This window comes from Miscanthus floridulus, chromosome 8 (assembly GCF_019320115.1).
Source record: "Miscanthus floridulus cultivar M001 chromosome 8, ASM1932011v1, whole genome shotgun sequence".
NCBI classification, from domain to species: domain Eukaryota; kingdom Viridiplantae; phylum Streptophyta; class Magnoliopsida; order Poales; family Poaceae; genus Miscanthus; species Miscanthus floridulus.
In genome coordinates this window covers 67,032,070-67,047,241 of record NC_089587.1, presented here as the reverse complement: position 1 = coordinate 67,047,241, position 15,172 = coordinate 67,032,070, and the positions used below count along the sequence as shown (strand labels likewise).

At 42.4% G+C, this 15,172-nt stretch overlaps 1 protein-coding gene and 1 long non-coding RNA gene across 2 annotated transcripts; both read right to left on the bottom strand.

The window, feature by feature from the left end:
- Positions 1–1,283: 1,283 nt before the first annotated feature.
- LOC136469274 (protein AUXIN-REGULATED GENE INVOLVED IN ORGAN SIZE-like) lies at positions 1,284–1,667 on the bottom strand. Its single transcript, XM_066467530.1, has one exon. The coding sequence runs from the start codon at positions 1,665–1,667 to the stop codon at positions 1,284–1,286; it is 384 nt and encodes a 127-aa protein (XP_066323627.1).
- A 639-nt stretch (positions 1,668–2,306) lies between these two features.
- Positions 2,307–3,874, bottom strand: LOC136472415 (uncharacterized). The gene is made up of 2 exons (XR_010762338.1): positions 3,509–3,874; positions 2,307–2,893 (listed from the first exon to the last, which is right to left on the bottom strand). It is a non-coding gene; the product is annotated as an uncharacterized lncRNA (long non-coding RNA).
- Positions 3,875–15,172: the final 11,298 nt, after the last annotated feature.

Sequence of the window (15,172 nt, the reverse complement as noted above, 5' to 3'; positions counted from 1 at the left end):
TGACAAGAATACAACAATGCTAAACATCGCCGATTTGGGAGTGTGACAAATATTTCAGGCCCAGTAAGGTCTTGTTTAAATGCACATGTATTCATCTTAATCGCATATATTGGAGTTGAAAATTAACTAACTTTTACCTCGATTCACTCCAACACATGTGGATAGACATGAATACGAGTGCACCCAAACAAGATAAAAAAAAAGATTTGGTATTTGCAGCCCTTCAGATGAGTTATCTTATTATTACAGAAATAATTTGTAGAGGTGGTTGGAAATAGACACATCTACTCATATACTCTTATGGCTCTAGAAATCATCAATTCCTACAAATAGGCATCCAACCACCCCTAAAAATCGATAAGATGGGTCAAACTGAAGAAAAAATAACTTCTTGAAAAAAACAAGAAGAAGATGTAGAGTTATTTTAGGATGATGAGTGAGTACAGCCTACTATGTATAAACTCATCTTGGGCTCTTGACTTGAGACGTACCACTCCGTAGTAGGCCTCAAATTTGTGACCGCTCTGTCTCAGCTGTGGCCGGTTCTGGGCCGGAAGTCCAGCAATCAGGCCCGTGAACTTTTCCTTTCGAAATGGAAAGGAAAAGAAAAAGGGCCCATAATGATTGCTCAATGCTCGTCTCCATCCCCGAGTGCCAGAGGCGACGATTGTGTGTTGGATGAACAAGCCAGCAAGTACTGTAGTTTCATTTTGCGTGCAAGTGCAGCAACCGTCAGGAAATCCATGTAGCGTCTGGAGGACGCTGCTGCACACGTGCGCGTGCGTGCGTGCGTACATTGAGTGGTTGAGATGGATCTCGGCATCTCGCTGCCCTGCCGTCGTCCGATTCAGGGCTCGTTCGGTTGCTTCGCGTTGAGTCCCTGCAATAATTCCAGTTGCAGCCTCAGATGGTACGCAGAGTTGTTGCCGCACCAAGTGAATTCCTGATCCAAGCAAATCTGAATCGATGCATGTAGTACTATGTATGTACTCCTATGTCCGAGTGAAATTTGCTAGATGCAGAATTGCAACCAATTTCGCAACTTGTACGAGTGAGATTGCTGCGAGCAGAAGGAAATTTAAAAAAAAAAATGAATGAAAGGAACTGAGCCAAAATCCCGTCGAGGTGGAGCAAAGCAAAATCGTGTCCATGTAGTAGTCGATCTCTCAATAAGAAGAAGACTCCGCGTTGGATTTTTATTTACATTTCCACGCCAAAATCTACTACTACTCACTCTAATCAATCTACTACTACTCACTCTAATCAGCTACAAGTACTAGCTACTACAAGTAAGAGGAGCGGGAGGAGGCGGGCGCGGCGACGGTGACGGCGGCGCGGGCGTCGGAGGGGACGAGGACGAGGAGCAGGAGGACGGCGAAGATGGCGACGGGCACGAGGAGGACGAGCGGCGGCGGCGGCGGCAGCGGCGGCAGCAGCAGCGGCAGCACCAGCAGCGTGGCCGTCACGCACGCCAGCAGAACCGCCGCCTCCGCGCCCAGGTACGTGGTCGTGGCCGAGGTCCCGCCGGCGCCCGGACTGCCCGCGCCGGGCCTCGCCGGGACCCCAGCGGCGGCGAGAGGCGACGACTTGCGGCGGCCTCCGGCGCTGTCGGCGCGGCCGGACATGCTGCCGTGGTCTTGGCGGCGGTGGAGGTCGAGCAGGTGCATCTGAGGCGCGGCGCCCGGAGCAGTGGGTCGGAGGCGGTGATCCCCGCTGCTGGTGGAGTGGTAGTTGGCCTCGCCGGTGGCCGGTGCCGGATGGATGGAACGGGCTCCGGATTTGCTGGAGGGACGGGACGGGACGGAACACGGGGGGGATCGGTGGCCCGTGGTGGGTTTGCGAGCTTTCGGGAACATTTTTATAGGGAGAGAGGTGGGATTGTGGGGCCCGCGCGGCTGGTGGCCAATGCATGCGTGTAATTAAACGGGGATGGTTAACTCCCTAGATTAGATTATTACCACTGGGTGGATCACGATCACGATCACACACACTTCACCTTCGGGAGTTGTGGTGCTCAGCAACCAGTGCCCGTGACTCACACACACGCCTCGCCTTCAGAGTTGAGAACCATGCATTGATTAGAACTAGGTAGGTAGGCGCGCTTCGCTGCGCCTGTATGCTTCTATTTGCTTGAGCATCTTGTGTAGGGCTTGACGTGTGGGCATGCCATAGTTTTTTTTATTGTCTTCTAAAACATTAAGATGGAGGTACTCCTGACAAACAGAAATTGCCAGGCACATGGTGCAAGGAACAAAACATAGTTATGTTAATCCATTTCGCGTATAAGGGGCAGCAGGCATACTAACTGAGAAATTCGGATGCATGACATAACATATACAATTAGTGGCAAGTTTAGCCAGGTAGCACACTGAGGGACAGAATGCTCCATCAATGAATATACAGTAAGTAGTCTAAACCAACTGGATGGTAAGAAGCAGATGGTCTAAGTCTTTGGTAAAGCTGATTGGAAGTGGACGTCAGCATCATTGGCCTTGATAGGACTCCTGAAAGCTATATCTTTATGAATACTCCATTAATGTACATATACAGTAAGTGTTCTGAATACTCCATAGAATCGCTAGGTGCTATCTGCATGTTATATCTGTATGAATACTCCATTAATGTACATATACAGTAAGTGTTCTGCATCAGCTGGATGCGAGAAACGGGTGGTCCAAGTCAATGGTAAAGCTGATCAGGAGTGGACAGTAGCATCATTAAAGCCGACCTAGCTAAAGCTGATCAGGAGTGGCCATGGTAATTTGTTTGATGGCAAATGAGCAGAAATATTCAAGAAAAAAATTAAGTAGAGTTTTGTCATGCCTAGTTATGTTTGGGAGAAACTGTATAAATGGGCTTTTTCCAGGTGAGATTCACCATGGCCATGTAATCCCTGCAAGGATTGGCATGCAAATGTGAATCCGTGATTAAAAAGGATGACATTTTGAATGTAGCCACTATCAGTTTAATTCAAGAATATGTAATGCCAATAGAAGGGGGCTATGAGAATATTTGACAGCCACAATCAGTTTAATTCAAGAGTATGTAATGCCTATAGAAAGCTATGAGAGACGATAGAGGCTATAAAATGAGCACATACGGTGCAAGTAGTAGTGATCAGTATGGATCCCCAAAGAAACAATTATAGCAAGAAAAGTGAGAATCAATATATTGGAAAGTAGGATGGTCTGGTTTGTTTAGAGATAGGTTGCATGAAGAACACGTACGTAAAGTCACAAAAAATAAAAACAGATGACAATGTCCGAGTATAAAGCAAAGTGGGTAATTATAGCATAACTTTTTTAAGTTTCAAATGTAAAGTTGTCATGCAAAGTAGAAGGTGATAGTGGAGGGCAATTCTCTTTATGGCTGAGAGACATATATAGTAAAGTATAATCATCTTCTTCGTTGTGCAATATGCTTAGTGTATGCCTGTTATGTTAGCTCTACAGATGACAAATTTGGGAATAACACGGTAGCAACAGGGGGCATGGGTTCAGTGGCATACCAGAGGCTTAGGTAGCCCTGAGCTGGTGATCATTGCATTGAAAAGAAACTGAAGCTTGACTCTGAACTGGAGGCAACATTCAGGAATCTGACATTGTGTTCATATTTAAAGCTGTTCTCAAAGATTTGGGCTGTACAGAGTACAAAAAAAAATTAATTTCAGACCAGGTTATCATTTAGTACCATATATTGCAAAAGTAAAAAAAAAACTTTTTAACACACTGTATGCATGCCTTGGCATATATACTTTGGCATTTGGACCTATAAAGGTGCATGGATCATGTTAATTCTGTTTTCAGTATTTTGTAAGCAACTGTGCATGTATGCAGATAAGCTGAATCAGAACATTCTATAATGAAAAAGGATCATTCGCAACAAAAGCAATTAAGGTCTAAGTAATATAATATCGCTAGAGGCTAAATAAATTAACTACAGAATTTTGCTGCAGGAAATTTTTAGTAAGGCTGCATCGTTTTCTTTTAAGATTTTCTTGAACAAAGTTTCCTTGTGAACATTAACATGGAATCTATTAAGCGAATGAAGGCAAAATTAACAGCTTGTAGCTTCAAATTGTACGGACAAAAAAGGAGGCATGAACATTATGTAGCATTGTAGCGTGATAAGTAAATAGAACAGCTCAAGCCGAAAGCAGGTGCAAATAAGCAATACTACATTCATTAGAACATCAACAATCCTTAACATTCCATAATGCCTTATTAGGCTTCTGTATTGATACAACAAAACATATTTTTCATCTATATATTAAAGAACAAATTAGCAGCAGCAGCTCCCAAACTAATGTGATAGCCTGAAAAATCAAAGATGTACCGAACAAAGTAATAAGGAAACAGCGAGGAAAATGTAAGGGGACTAATTTTACAAAAAGGGACGATAATAGCTACGATTAATATAGAAGACACACAACTTGTGGGCAAAATATATATTCGGAGTCCTACAATTACAAAGGTTTCAGACAATTATTTGCATATATAAATCGCATCTGATTAGAAACCACTATCCCTATGGTAATACAAAGTGGTCAGACTTCTCCAAATTATAGTTTATGATATTAATCAGTTGATCTTTCTAGGGTCAAGAATACTAATTTCACTGAAGCCAACAACTAAATTGGATACGAAGCTGAATAGGTAAAGAATAGAAGAATGGAGTGAGCAGGATACACATGCGGGAGTCTTCCCCTTTACTACTTGAATTCCTATAACTGTCAACGTACATGAATCAGGGAAGAGCAGGATGCACTTGACAGATAAGAACATATTTAAGTGGGTTTTCCTCTACAGAGATAAAATTTTATTATGCCATCATCACCAAGCAATACAAATCATGGGTACGTATTGGTATCAATAGCGAGACATCGAAGAGAACATACTTACATGAGCAGTGACAAATTTGTATTAGCACTAACCTATTTAGAGCAAGAGAAAAATTAATTGAATGGCAGTACGATAAACATACATCGATGATAGTCTGTCTACAAAATACGTACACATGAATGAAGCTGTTTGAAACTTGAATTCGAATCATGTAACCCCAATTTTAGTAAACCACCATAAACTGAACTAATAGAACAAAATAAAGCGTAGCACTTACCTATGAGGGAACCATCAAACCTTGTAATTGCCTTTTCCTAAATGACATATGCATTGCCTTTTCCTAAATTCACATGGAGCGAAACAATTGAACTTTGTGTGCCATTAGAAGGAAAGGCGGTGATAGTGCATACTGCATACCCCTCATGTGTATCAGAAATAATGCCTTCGAAGCATCAGATCATCAGCCAGTAAATTCATCTGAGCAAGAAAGGTCCCTGCACCAGTGATATGGCACATTGCGTATGACCTGCACACATCACGATCAGAGACTCTAAGATCTGGGAACACATGTGACTTATATGAAAATAATGTGGACTGCATTTTGAACAATTGGTCATCAAGAATATTAGGTGTAGTACGTACCCTTTAATATTTCACATTGGATAGCCCAACACTGAACTAAATAATGTTAAAAAACTAAAAATAGAGGCAGTGCATATAACAAAGATCGGCACACACCAGACATGAACAGTTCAGGCAATAGGAAAATAACCACGGCAAACTAAATTTACCCTTTAAAAACCAAATGAGGAAGTGAACCTGTACCTGGAAATTCACAAAGGTCATGTTTGTTAGCCAATAAAAAATACTAAGCTATGAAATTTTATGAAAGAGGGAGAACAAAGAAATTTAGCAGAGCTATATTTTGTGCAGGTACAACTGAACCTTAACTTTGACATTGCCAACACGCCTATGTAGATTAACGATCATAAATTGCAATTGATCGGACTCAAGAGGTAACTTTGTAGGCACTTGTTAACATTAGCTTCTCTAAGATCTAGCTCAATGAGAAACTAAATATCTATGTCCATGTGTTTAATGGCCTTGTTGTATCAAACGTTTTGACCTGAACCCAAAAAAAATATGGGATGGGACGCAGAGGGAATTTTTAAGCCTACAATATACACAATCAAACGCAAACACTGTAGCAATCTATGTTTCATGAGGAAACTGGAACTTGGAAGCAAGTGTGAGCTAATTTTGCCCTTAGGGAGCAACACCTTTTTTTTGGCTTTTGTGACCTCATCTTATAGTAAACATAAGCAAGCAATTCTACAACAGAAGTACATATTACCATATGAGTAATCCATGATCTTTTCATTTTAGAAAAACAAAACATGGAGACTACACATAAAAAGAAGCACACTACTATTCCCATCATGGCAGGCCAGTTGCAGTGAACAACCGTAAATTGAAGCATATAACGGGAAAAAAAGCAAGAGTAGGATAGCAAACCAAACACGGGTGTTGGGGCCCTGAGATGAGCGCATCCTATCTGTGAGGAAGGAATCGCCAATTGGTGTGGGGATGTATACTGAGTAGATGAATAGCTGAATATCAGCCATCAAAGTCCAAACCCTACGATAGGAAACCAAGTCAATTTGAGGGAATCAAAGAGGCAGAGCAAAATTAGAAAATAAACAGAGGAAACTGGAGCATCTGGGCGAGACCGCTGTCCGCCATTCTTGCTCCCCTCGTGGCACCTGGGCGTCGTAGCAATCTATGTTTCATGAGGAAACTGGAACTTGGAAGCAAGTGTGAGCTAATTTTGCCCTTAGGGAGCAACACCTTTTTTTTTGGGTTTTGTGACCTCATCTTATAGTAAACATAAGCAAGCAATTCTACAACAGAAGTACATATTACCATCTGAGTAATCCATGATCTTTTCATTTTAGAAAAACAAAACATGGAGACTACACATAAAAAGAAGCACACTCCTATTTGCATCATGGCAGGCCAGAACAACCGTAAATTGAAGCATATAATAGGAAAAAAGCAAGAGTAGGATAACAAACCAAGCACGGGTGTTGGGGCCTGAGATGAGCGCATCCTATCTGTGAGGAAGAAATCGCCAATTGGCGTGGGGATGTATACTGAGTAGACGAATAGCTGAATATCAGCCATCAAAGTCCAAACCCTACGATAGGAAACCAAGTCAATTTGAGGGAATCAAAGAGGCAGAGCAAAATTAGAAAATAAACAGAGGAAACTGGAGCACCTGGGCGAGACCGTTGTCCGCCATTCTTGCTCTCCTCGTGGCACCTGGGCGTCGTCCACAGTTGGAACCTGATAGCGGCGGAGATGAAGATATGGGCGAACGGTAGACGGCGCCTCTGCCCCGGGTCTTCCCGCGCCCCAAGCGTCGTCGTTATCGCTGGCTCTCCGTCGTAGATCGGCTGGCGCAGCCGCCGTCGGGGATGTTCGCGGTATCCGTGTGCGGCGCAGCTGGAGGAGAGGAAGAGGTAAAGAATCCCCGCGCGTAGCCGGTGGCAAGGCCGGGCGCCACATCTGCGCGCGCCGCGGTCGAGGGAGAGGAGGGCGAAAGGGGTGAGGAAGCGAGGCGGAGAAGGCGAGGTGCGTCGCTGGACGGTTTTCGTTTTTTGTTTTTTTAGGTCGCTGGACGCACGAGCAACGTGGCTGTATACGATTGGTAAACAGTAACCCGAGCGCTCTCAGCGCGCAGATTCTAGGAGCTTTATGGAGTTTCATATTTAGATGCATATTTTGTGTGCCGGATGGAACGAAAAAAGACGATGATGGGCTTGCTGCTGTAGCATAGCAATGGTACTATCAAGCAACCAACGTGTGCGTGTGATGCCGATGCGAAGCACTGCACATGCACAGATCGCTCTCTCTCTCTCTCTCCGTCTGCTGGTGCAGGGTGTCTGCTGGCTGCTCGCTCGCCATGGTTGGATGGAGATCGAACGTACGGTGGCCAGGAGCAGGACGAGACTGTGTCCGTGTCTGTCCCGGCCCTGCCGATGCGAAACCAAAACCAGCAGCTGGCCACTGCCTTTTGGTTTTGGTTTCTGGTTTGGTGCATCGGTGCGTGCATGAACCTCCTCACCTCCTGTCGTCTTCGTCTCCCATCCATCCATCCATCCATCCATCTATCCATCGGCTACGTACGGCTACCAGCCACGGATGGATGGATATGATGGGTCATCCTGCTGTCAGTGCAGCCTGCACAGGAAATCTGGCCAGTCATTCTCATTCACGCACCCGCACGTGCCGTCGACCTCACCTGGCTCCAGGCTCCAAGGAGCAAGCCCAATAACCTTGGCTATAAGCCAAGCCACGTAATTAGCAGACAAAGCTTAATAGCCAAGATATACCACGAGCTACACTGTTCGTTTCGGCTATATTCACTTATAAACCATGACTAAAAATACTACTGACTGATTTGATACGAGAGAAAAATACGATTCATGAGCTAATAAACCCAGGCTTATAAGCCAGATAATAGCTGCCGAACGGGCCGCTGGTCTCTCCTTCTATTATGAACCATATTTTTTATTTGCGTGGGACCTTATCTTCACTTTTCTTATTCTCTCTCCGTCTTCGAACCATATTTTTTATTTGCGTGGGACCCACCTTATCTTCACTTTTCTTATTCTCTCTCCGTCTTCGTTGCTTCCAAACATGATCCATGGACCAACGTTTAGCTCATTCGCTTGATCCTTTAACCAAAACTAGAATCAGGAATCAGGCGAAACCAGGTTCTATGAAGTGTTTCAATCTGGACTCGTACAAAAAAACGAGAATTGGTTTCAAGTGATTCTTCGTGGAACGCATCGTTTCTCTCTTTTGAAGCATTTCACATCGATTCGAATGCTTGAGAATCTGAAACGTTTCTTTCCGCCAAACACACCCAAACTCAAAACACACATCCAAAATAAATAATACGTACCTACTGATGTTATGACTATTTTTTCATAATAAACGACGTACATACAACCTGACTACAAGCTTACGTAGCGGTCAAAAACTCACTAGGAGTTTAGTATTTAACGTCATGTTCACTTGTCTTATAAGTCGTAATTTTTTAGTTAACGAATAGTTTTTTTTTTTCACAACAAATTAACCAAAAGTACTTTCATTCATGGCTTATCAGCCAAGTGAAAAAGGTAAAATCCTAAAAGGGGAAAAAAAAAACCCTATACTGTAGCAACGGCCACACCCTCTTACCGACATCACTGATACTGAAGCCGTGTTTAGTTTCGGAAAGGTGGAATTTTGGGTTGCTGTAGCATTTTTGTTTTTATTTAGCAATTAGTGTTTAAACATAAACTAATTAGGTTTAAAACGTTCGTCTCGCAATTTCCCAATTAGTTTTTTCATCTACATTTAATGCTCCATGCACGGACCACAAACATTCGATATGATAGCTACTGTAGCACTTTTTAAGATTTTGAATTAGAACTAAACATGGGCTGATAAGGATGGCACCGCCCCTACTGACTTCAATAGTACATAGTTGTTTTGAGCTCCTCCCACACTTTGTTTTCAGCTCCTCCTTGTCGCTTTTGTTTCCCAAGAAATAACTTTGATAAAATATATATTGAAAAATATTAATATTTATGGTACATAATTAGTATCATTGGAAAGATTTTTGAATCTAGTTTTTTAATAAATTTATTTGGGGATACAAATGTTGTATGTATTTTCTACAAATCGAGTCAAACTTGTGGTACGAAAACCGGAAACGACAAATAAACTAGGACAAAGGGAGTAGTACATAGTTGTTCCAGCCGAGATAACCCTAATGTCCTCGCCTGTGGCCATCCAATCCTGGTCTAGGCTATCCCTTACTAACCCAAAACCTGAACCTATGATCCCCAAATTTATTTAGACATAACCTTGCCATCACCCACAAAAAGTTATGATCGATCTTCAGAGTCGAGTGTATGAGGAACGTAACCACCACCCACCACCACGTGAATAATGACCAGTAGACTGATAACGAGCCTAGCATGACATGTACTACATAGTTGTGCCATGCTTAGACTGAGAGTCTGAGTGCACGAGTAGACATGGCACGGCCCATGTAATACATGGCCGTGTTTTTTTTTTTTTGGTTCAGCCCGGACCATGCCATACGGAATGGTCTTGTAGGTACTCCCTCCATCTCAAACCTACATAGTAGTTTTTTTTTTTTTGAGACCGAGAGACAAGTGTGATCTTTGCTGTCTCTTTGAAATGTTTGTCGCCACTCAAAGCGTGTAGGATGGGTCGGCGAGAGCATCTGCATCTCGGCGGCATCCGATGGAGAAGGACTACACCGCCCCACTTTACCTGGTCGGCGCGCAGTCGCTACATACGGTCCTCCATGCATCCATACCTCTGCTCTCGATGCAATGCACAATCCTTATCCTTGCAACAGCGGTGCTCGGTGCAGGTTCAGCTCACCTGGCCTGCATGCCTAGGAAATCCATACCTGATTCGTGCAGTGGCCCGTGCATGTACCTGCTCCATTGCGACAAGGGACGATGATTTGTAGGGCATAAAATAATCTCCCGTCGAGTGCACCACGTCCTGACACGTAGACCTTCCCAATGCCACACGCTTGCTTGTGATATCATGTAGTACAGCACGAGAGGAGAGATGATGGTAGTACACCTGTGTGGCTAGCTAGCTAGCTAAGCAGGCGCTAATTATCAAGCGGTGCACAGTGGTGTGGTTAAATGCATGCCTAATCCTCCATCTGGTTACCTGTTCCTTTCTTCTCACTGTCTTTTGCTTTTCATTTCTCCTGCAACTAGCGTGCTTGAACCGTTGGACGGTCGCAATATAATCCTCTTTCCAAGGAAGGAACACGATGTAGACATTGTACATGATGATCTTCTTTTGCGTATATATATATATATATATATATATATATATATATATATATATATATATATATATATATATATATATATATAGGGAGAGGCTATTCAGCAGCCGGCTACAAAATAAGTTATTCTGTAGCCACCTCTATTTACCATAATTTTATATACTAATTTACCATAATGTCAATACATATTTATGATAGTTGGGTTACTATAACACATGGGAATATTTACCATAACGTTATAGTAAACCACTTAGTAAGGAGTTACTGTAAATCTCGTAAATTAACATAGTAATTATCGTAACTCAAAGTGGCTACAGAATAAGTTATTCTGCAGCCAGCTATAGGATAGTAGTTCTATATATATATATATATATATATATATATATATATATATATATATATATATATATATATATATATATATATATATATATATATTCGTATCAGAATCTTTTCTGATGGAATGCGTGTATCAGAATTTGGAACGATGTGCAGCTGAATGTGCACGTGACACTTCTTTCAAAAAAAAAAAGTGCGCGTGATACGTTAAAATCCATTTGTGAATAGTCTGATTTTAAGCTTTAAACTATGAAACTGGGTAACGGGTAACAAGCACCCTATAATTATAATCAAACCCGAAAAATGTTTTAAAGGTGGTTTTCTATTTAATAACAATAAAAAACTGATTTACTACCAAAAAAAATTATAAATAATTATTTTAAATCAGAAAAATATGAAACTAGTATCTTTTTTCAAAAAATGTCCTCTACTTGTTTTATGAGTCTATATATAGGTTTAGAATTGTTTATTTCTATTTCTACAGCTTTATTAGTCGTACCTGCACTCAGGATTTATTTAAAACAAGTAAGATCCGAATAGCTCTAAATATAGCACCAACAGATAGATGATATTTCTAGAAGAAAACTAAAACTAGTAATTTCTAGAGACCAAACCGGATTTTTTATTATTATTAGAAAATAAAAAATCACCTTAAAACCATCCAACAGAGGACCATATTTGTCCGATTTTAATAGTTGGAGGATGTGTGTCACTCAGTTTCATTATTTGTGGTTAAAATTCAGACTATCGCGCAAGTTTGAGTATAAAAATAGGCCTTACCTAATTAAAGTAAATAAGCAACAACTCACGAAATAAATAGACAACCCAAGACCATTAGTTTGTGACAAGAAGAATAAATAAAGCAATTGTATGTTTTAGAGGAGTTAATTAGGACGTCTCCAATTCTCTGAAGTTGATTTTTTTAGAGCAGAACAATCATATTTTTTTTAAAAAAATCACAGTAGATTGATGAAGTGACCATACATCATTTACCAATAAAAAACAGCGACGTTAAATAATAAAATAAATTTAGAAAAATACATGTACCCATATATTAAATTAATGACCGGAACTTGAGATAGATAACCCAACTAAGTTATACTCAGTTCACAACAAGGGTATATATTCTGTGGCGTACTCCGTACGACGACCTTGGAGTGGACAGGGAGGAGATACGGATCGGGATTCCTCACCACTTAACAATGCTCCACATGCGTGGCAGTATATCTGCGTAGAGGACACAGGAGATTTGCTACTTATAATATACCTTAAGAGTTCCTTTGTTTTCCTAAAAAAGTTTTTTTTTTATTTAGGCCCCGTTTAGATGCCTCCCAAAACCCAAAATTTTTTGCGCAGTACCCGTCACATCGAATCTTGCGGCGCATGCATGTAGTACTAAATGTAGACGGAAAAAAACTAATTACACAGTTGGGTGAGAAATCGCGAGACGAAACTTTCGAACCTAATTAGTCCATAATTAGACACTAATTGCCAAATAAAAACGAAAGTGCTACAGTAACCAAAATCCAAAATTTTTTGGATTTAAAAGGGGGCCTCAGTTATCCCAACAATATGGGATCTACTTGGGAAGAAGACAAATTGAGGTATAGAAATGCTGGTCCCATTTGATCTGTGATATGCTATAAGCTGAGTGGGTTCGTAGCTCGTGACAGGATTCAGAGGCAGTGGTGTGGTGGTTACCTACGCGATCGTGATCTATTACAAGCTGATGAGACAACATGCTGTTGGGCTTGATTTAACCATGCTGTTGGGCTGGATCCATCAGTTGGTCCACTCGGGGCCCAATTATCTGGCGTTGGGCCAATGGCGGAGGGTGAGCAAAAACATAGTGGGGGCCAACTTGACAGAACACAAGTGATGAAGTGAAATATAGTTGACATCAGAAATAGAACCATGTATGATATATACTATATATACATATGTATTTAACTAGTCACATATCAAGTGACTGTGCCAGTGACTAACCAAGTTATGGACTAACACTTGCTAGTTATATATATTTAGTTGGGTCACATTTCACAAAATACAAGTGACCATAGACTATTTGACAAGTCATACAAAAATACAAGTGACCACATAGGACTATGAAATCCTAAAAGGCTGCTCTTCTATGCTTCATAACCTTGAAATATGAGATTATATCATCATAGGTGTAGTGTCCTGCAATTTCACCTTCGACCTGAACAAGCAAGCTGTTGGCAAGGTATTGATCTTCCATCTTGTTGCGCAGCCTTGTCTTGACGATCTTCAAGACAGAGAAAATACGTTCTTCCATCTCGTTTTCTTTTGTAAAAGAATGGAGAGACATAGTTTTCATGCGAACCATTGTTTTGCTACCTAATTAAAAAATTGCATCCAATTAATTTGGATCTAAATCTAGCATCTACCAAAACCACCTGGAAAGAAATAGAGCAAAAGATTGGAGTTGGAGATTGAAGAAGAAGAAGAAATAACCTGGGACCTGGTGACGAGCCAGTGACCACCGCTGTTGCGCTGTAGGACTGCGGCGGGACAGAGGGAGGACAACGAGTCGCGAGGCAGAGGAGCTCCGGTGTGCCGGTGTCTACTCGGCTGGTGGCTGGCGGCGACGTGGCGCGGCGTCGAGGCGGACCGACGAAGCGACAGAGCCGCGGAGGAGTCGCTGAGTGCCCGAGTCGGTCATGACTGCTCCCTCTGCTCAGCTGTTCTGCTCTCGTTGCTAGGCTGTCTGGCTATTGGGTTTCATGGGCTGAACAATATTTGGGAATTTTGTTCTGGACAAGGGGGGCCAGAGTCCAGCTGACTATTGGGTTTCGTGGGCTGAACAATATTTGAGAATTTTGTTCTGGACAATGGGGGCTGGAGCCTAGTTTGGCCTCCACTGGGCTCTGCCCGTGCATTGGGCCTCCAGGACCTCCTCGCTGCAGGCTTGCCCTGCTGAGTCTGAGTTGGCTAGCGCGCACGCCGCGGATGAAGGCGTCAAGGCGATGTACTCCTCGCCTCCTCGGCCAGCCTCCGTTGCGCCTCCACCACCGCCTCCCCGTTAGGCCTTGCCACGAACGCCGCCGCCGCCCGCGTGGAGGCCTCCACCGAAGTCCGAAGCCGCCGCCTTGCCGAGCACCGTGCTGCTATGGACTCAAACTCCGGGTCCGCAGGCGTGACGACCTCCCCTCGACGCAAGGCTCTCGGGCCTGGCTACAATGAACAGGCGCATCACCTCGGGCTGATTACATGACTTGTGGCTTGCATGTGACCATATGAGGCTGTCCCGTGAAGTTTCTCTGATTTTTTTTGTTGTCGGATTTGTGAATTTTGAAATTTAATTTCTAGGAGCGGCTGGATTCTAAGCCACTTCTCGAGTTGTGATTTATAGAGACGACTCATGTTTCCAGCCATATTTTGGGGAGCCGCCTTTGGAAATCGTTGATTCCTAGAGACATGGTAGTAGAGGCCGCTGGGCCATCCACCTTATGAAGACTTTCTAGTCGTTTTTACAAATCTTTTGTGTAGTAGTGATGTATTAAAATGGAAAAAAAGGAAACCAAAATTTGGATGACAAGCACAAAAAGTAATAATAATGAGGATCTCATGCCTACCAAACTAGAGGCGACAAGCTAACAAAGTTATTTGTGTAAAAATTCATGAGGTGTCTCAAACTTGCACGATGTTATCATTCAGGTCCCTAACTTCGAATTTTGATGTAGGGGTCTCCAAACTTTGGGCATTGGCGTGGACTAGTGTGGGTTCTGTATTCAATGGTATTTAGTTAAATAATTACTCCTCCTGTTTTAAATTATAAGTCGCTTATTATATCTAGATGCATAGCAAAATGGATATACCAAAAAAATCAAAACAACTTAGATCTTGGAACAGAGGGAGTATTATTTTTGCAAAATAATCTTATATATACATGCTATGTACCATGAATAAAAAAAGAAAATACCTTGAAATCATATGTATTCAAATAATTCAGCCTATAACTTTTTCTGCTCCCTCCCCGCGTTATCCCTGATGGCCCAACATGGTCCAACAGCCGATGGCCCCATCTTTGTTTCCCCCGGTCTGACACTACTACAGAATCGATTTTTAGGGACGA

Excerpts from the sequence above, each read along its gene's own strand:
- LOC136469274 (XM_066467530.1), bottom strand. The coding sequence starts at position 1,667 with ATGCACCTGCTCGACCTCCACCGCCGCCAAGACCACGGCAGCATGTCC.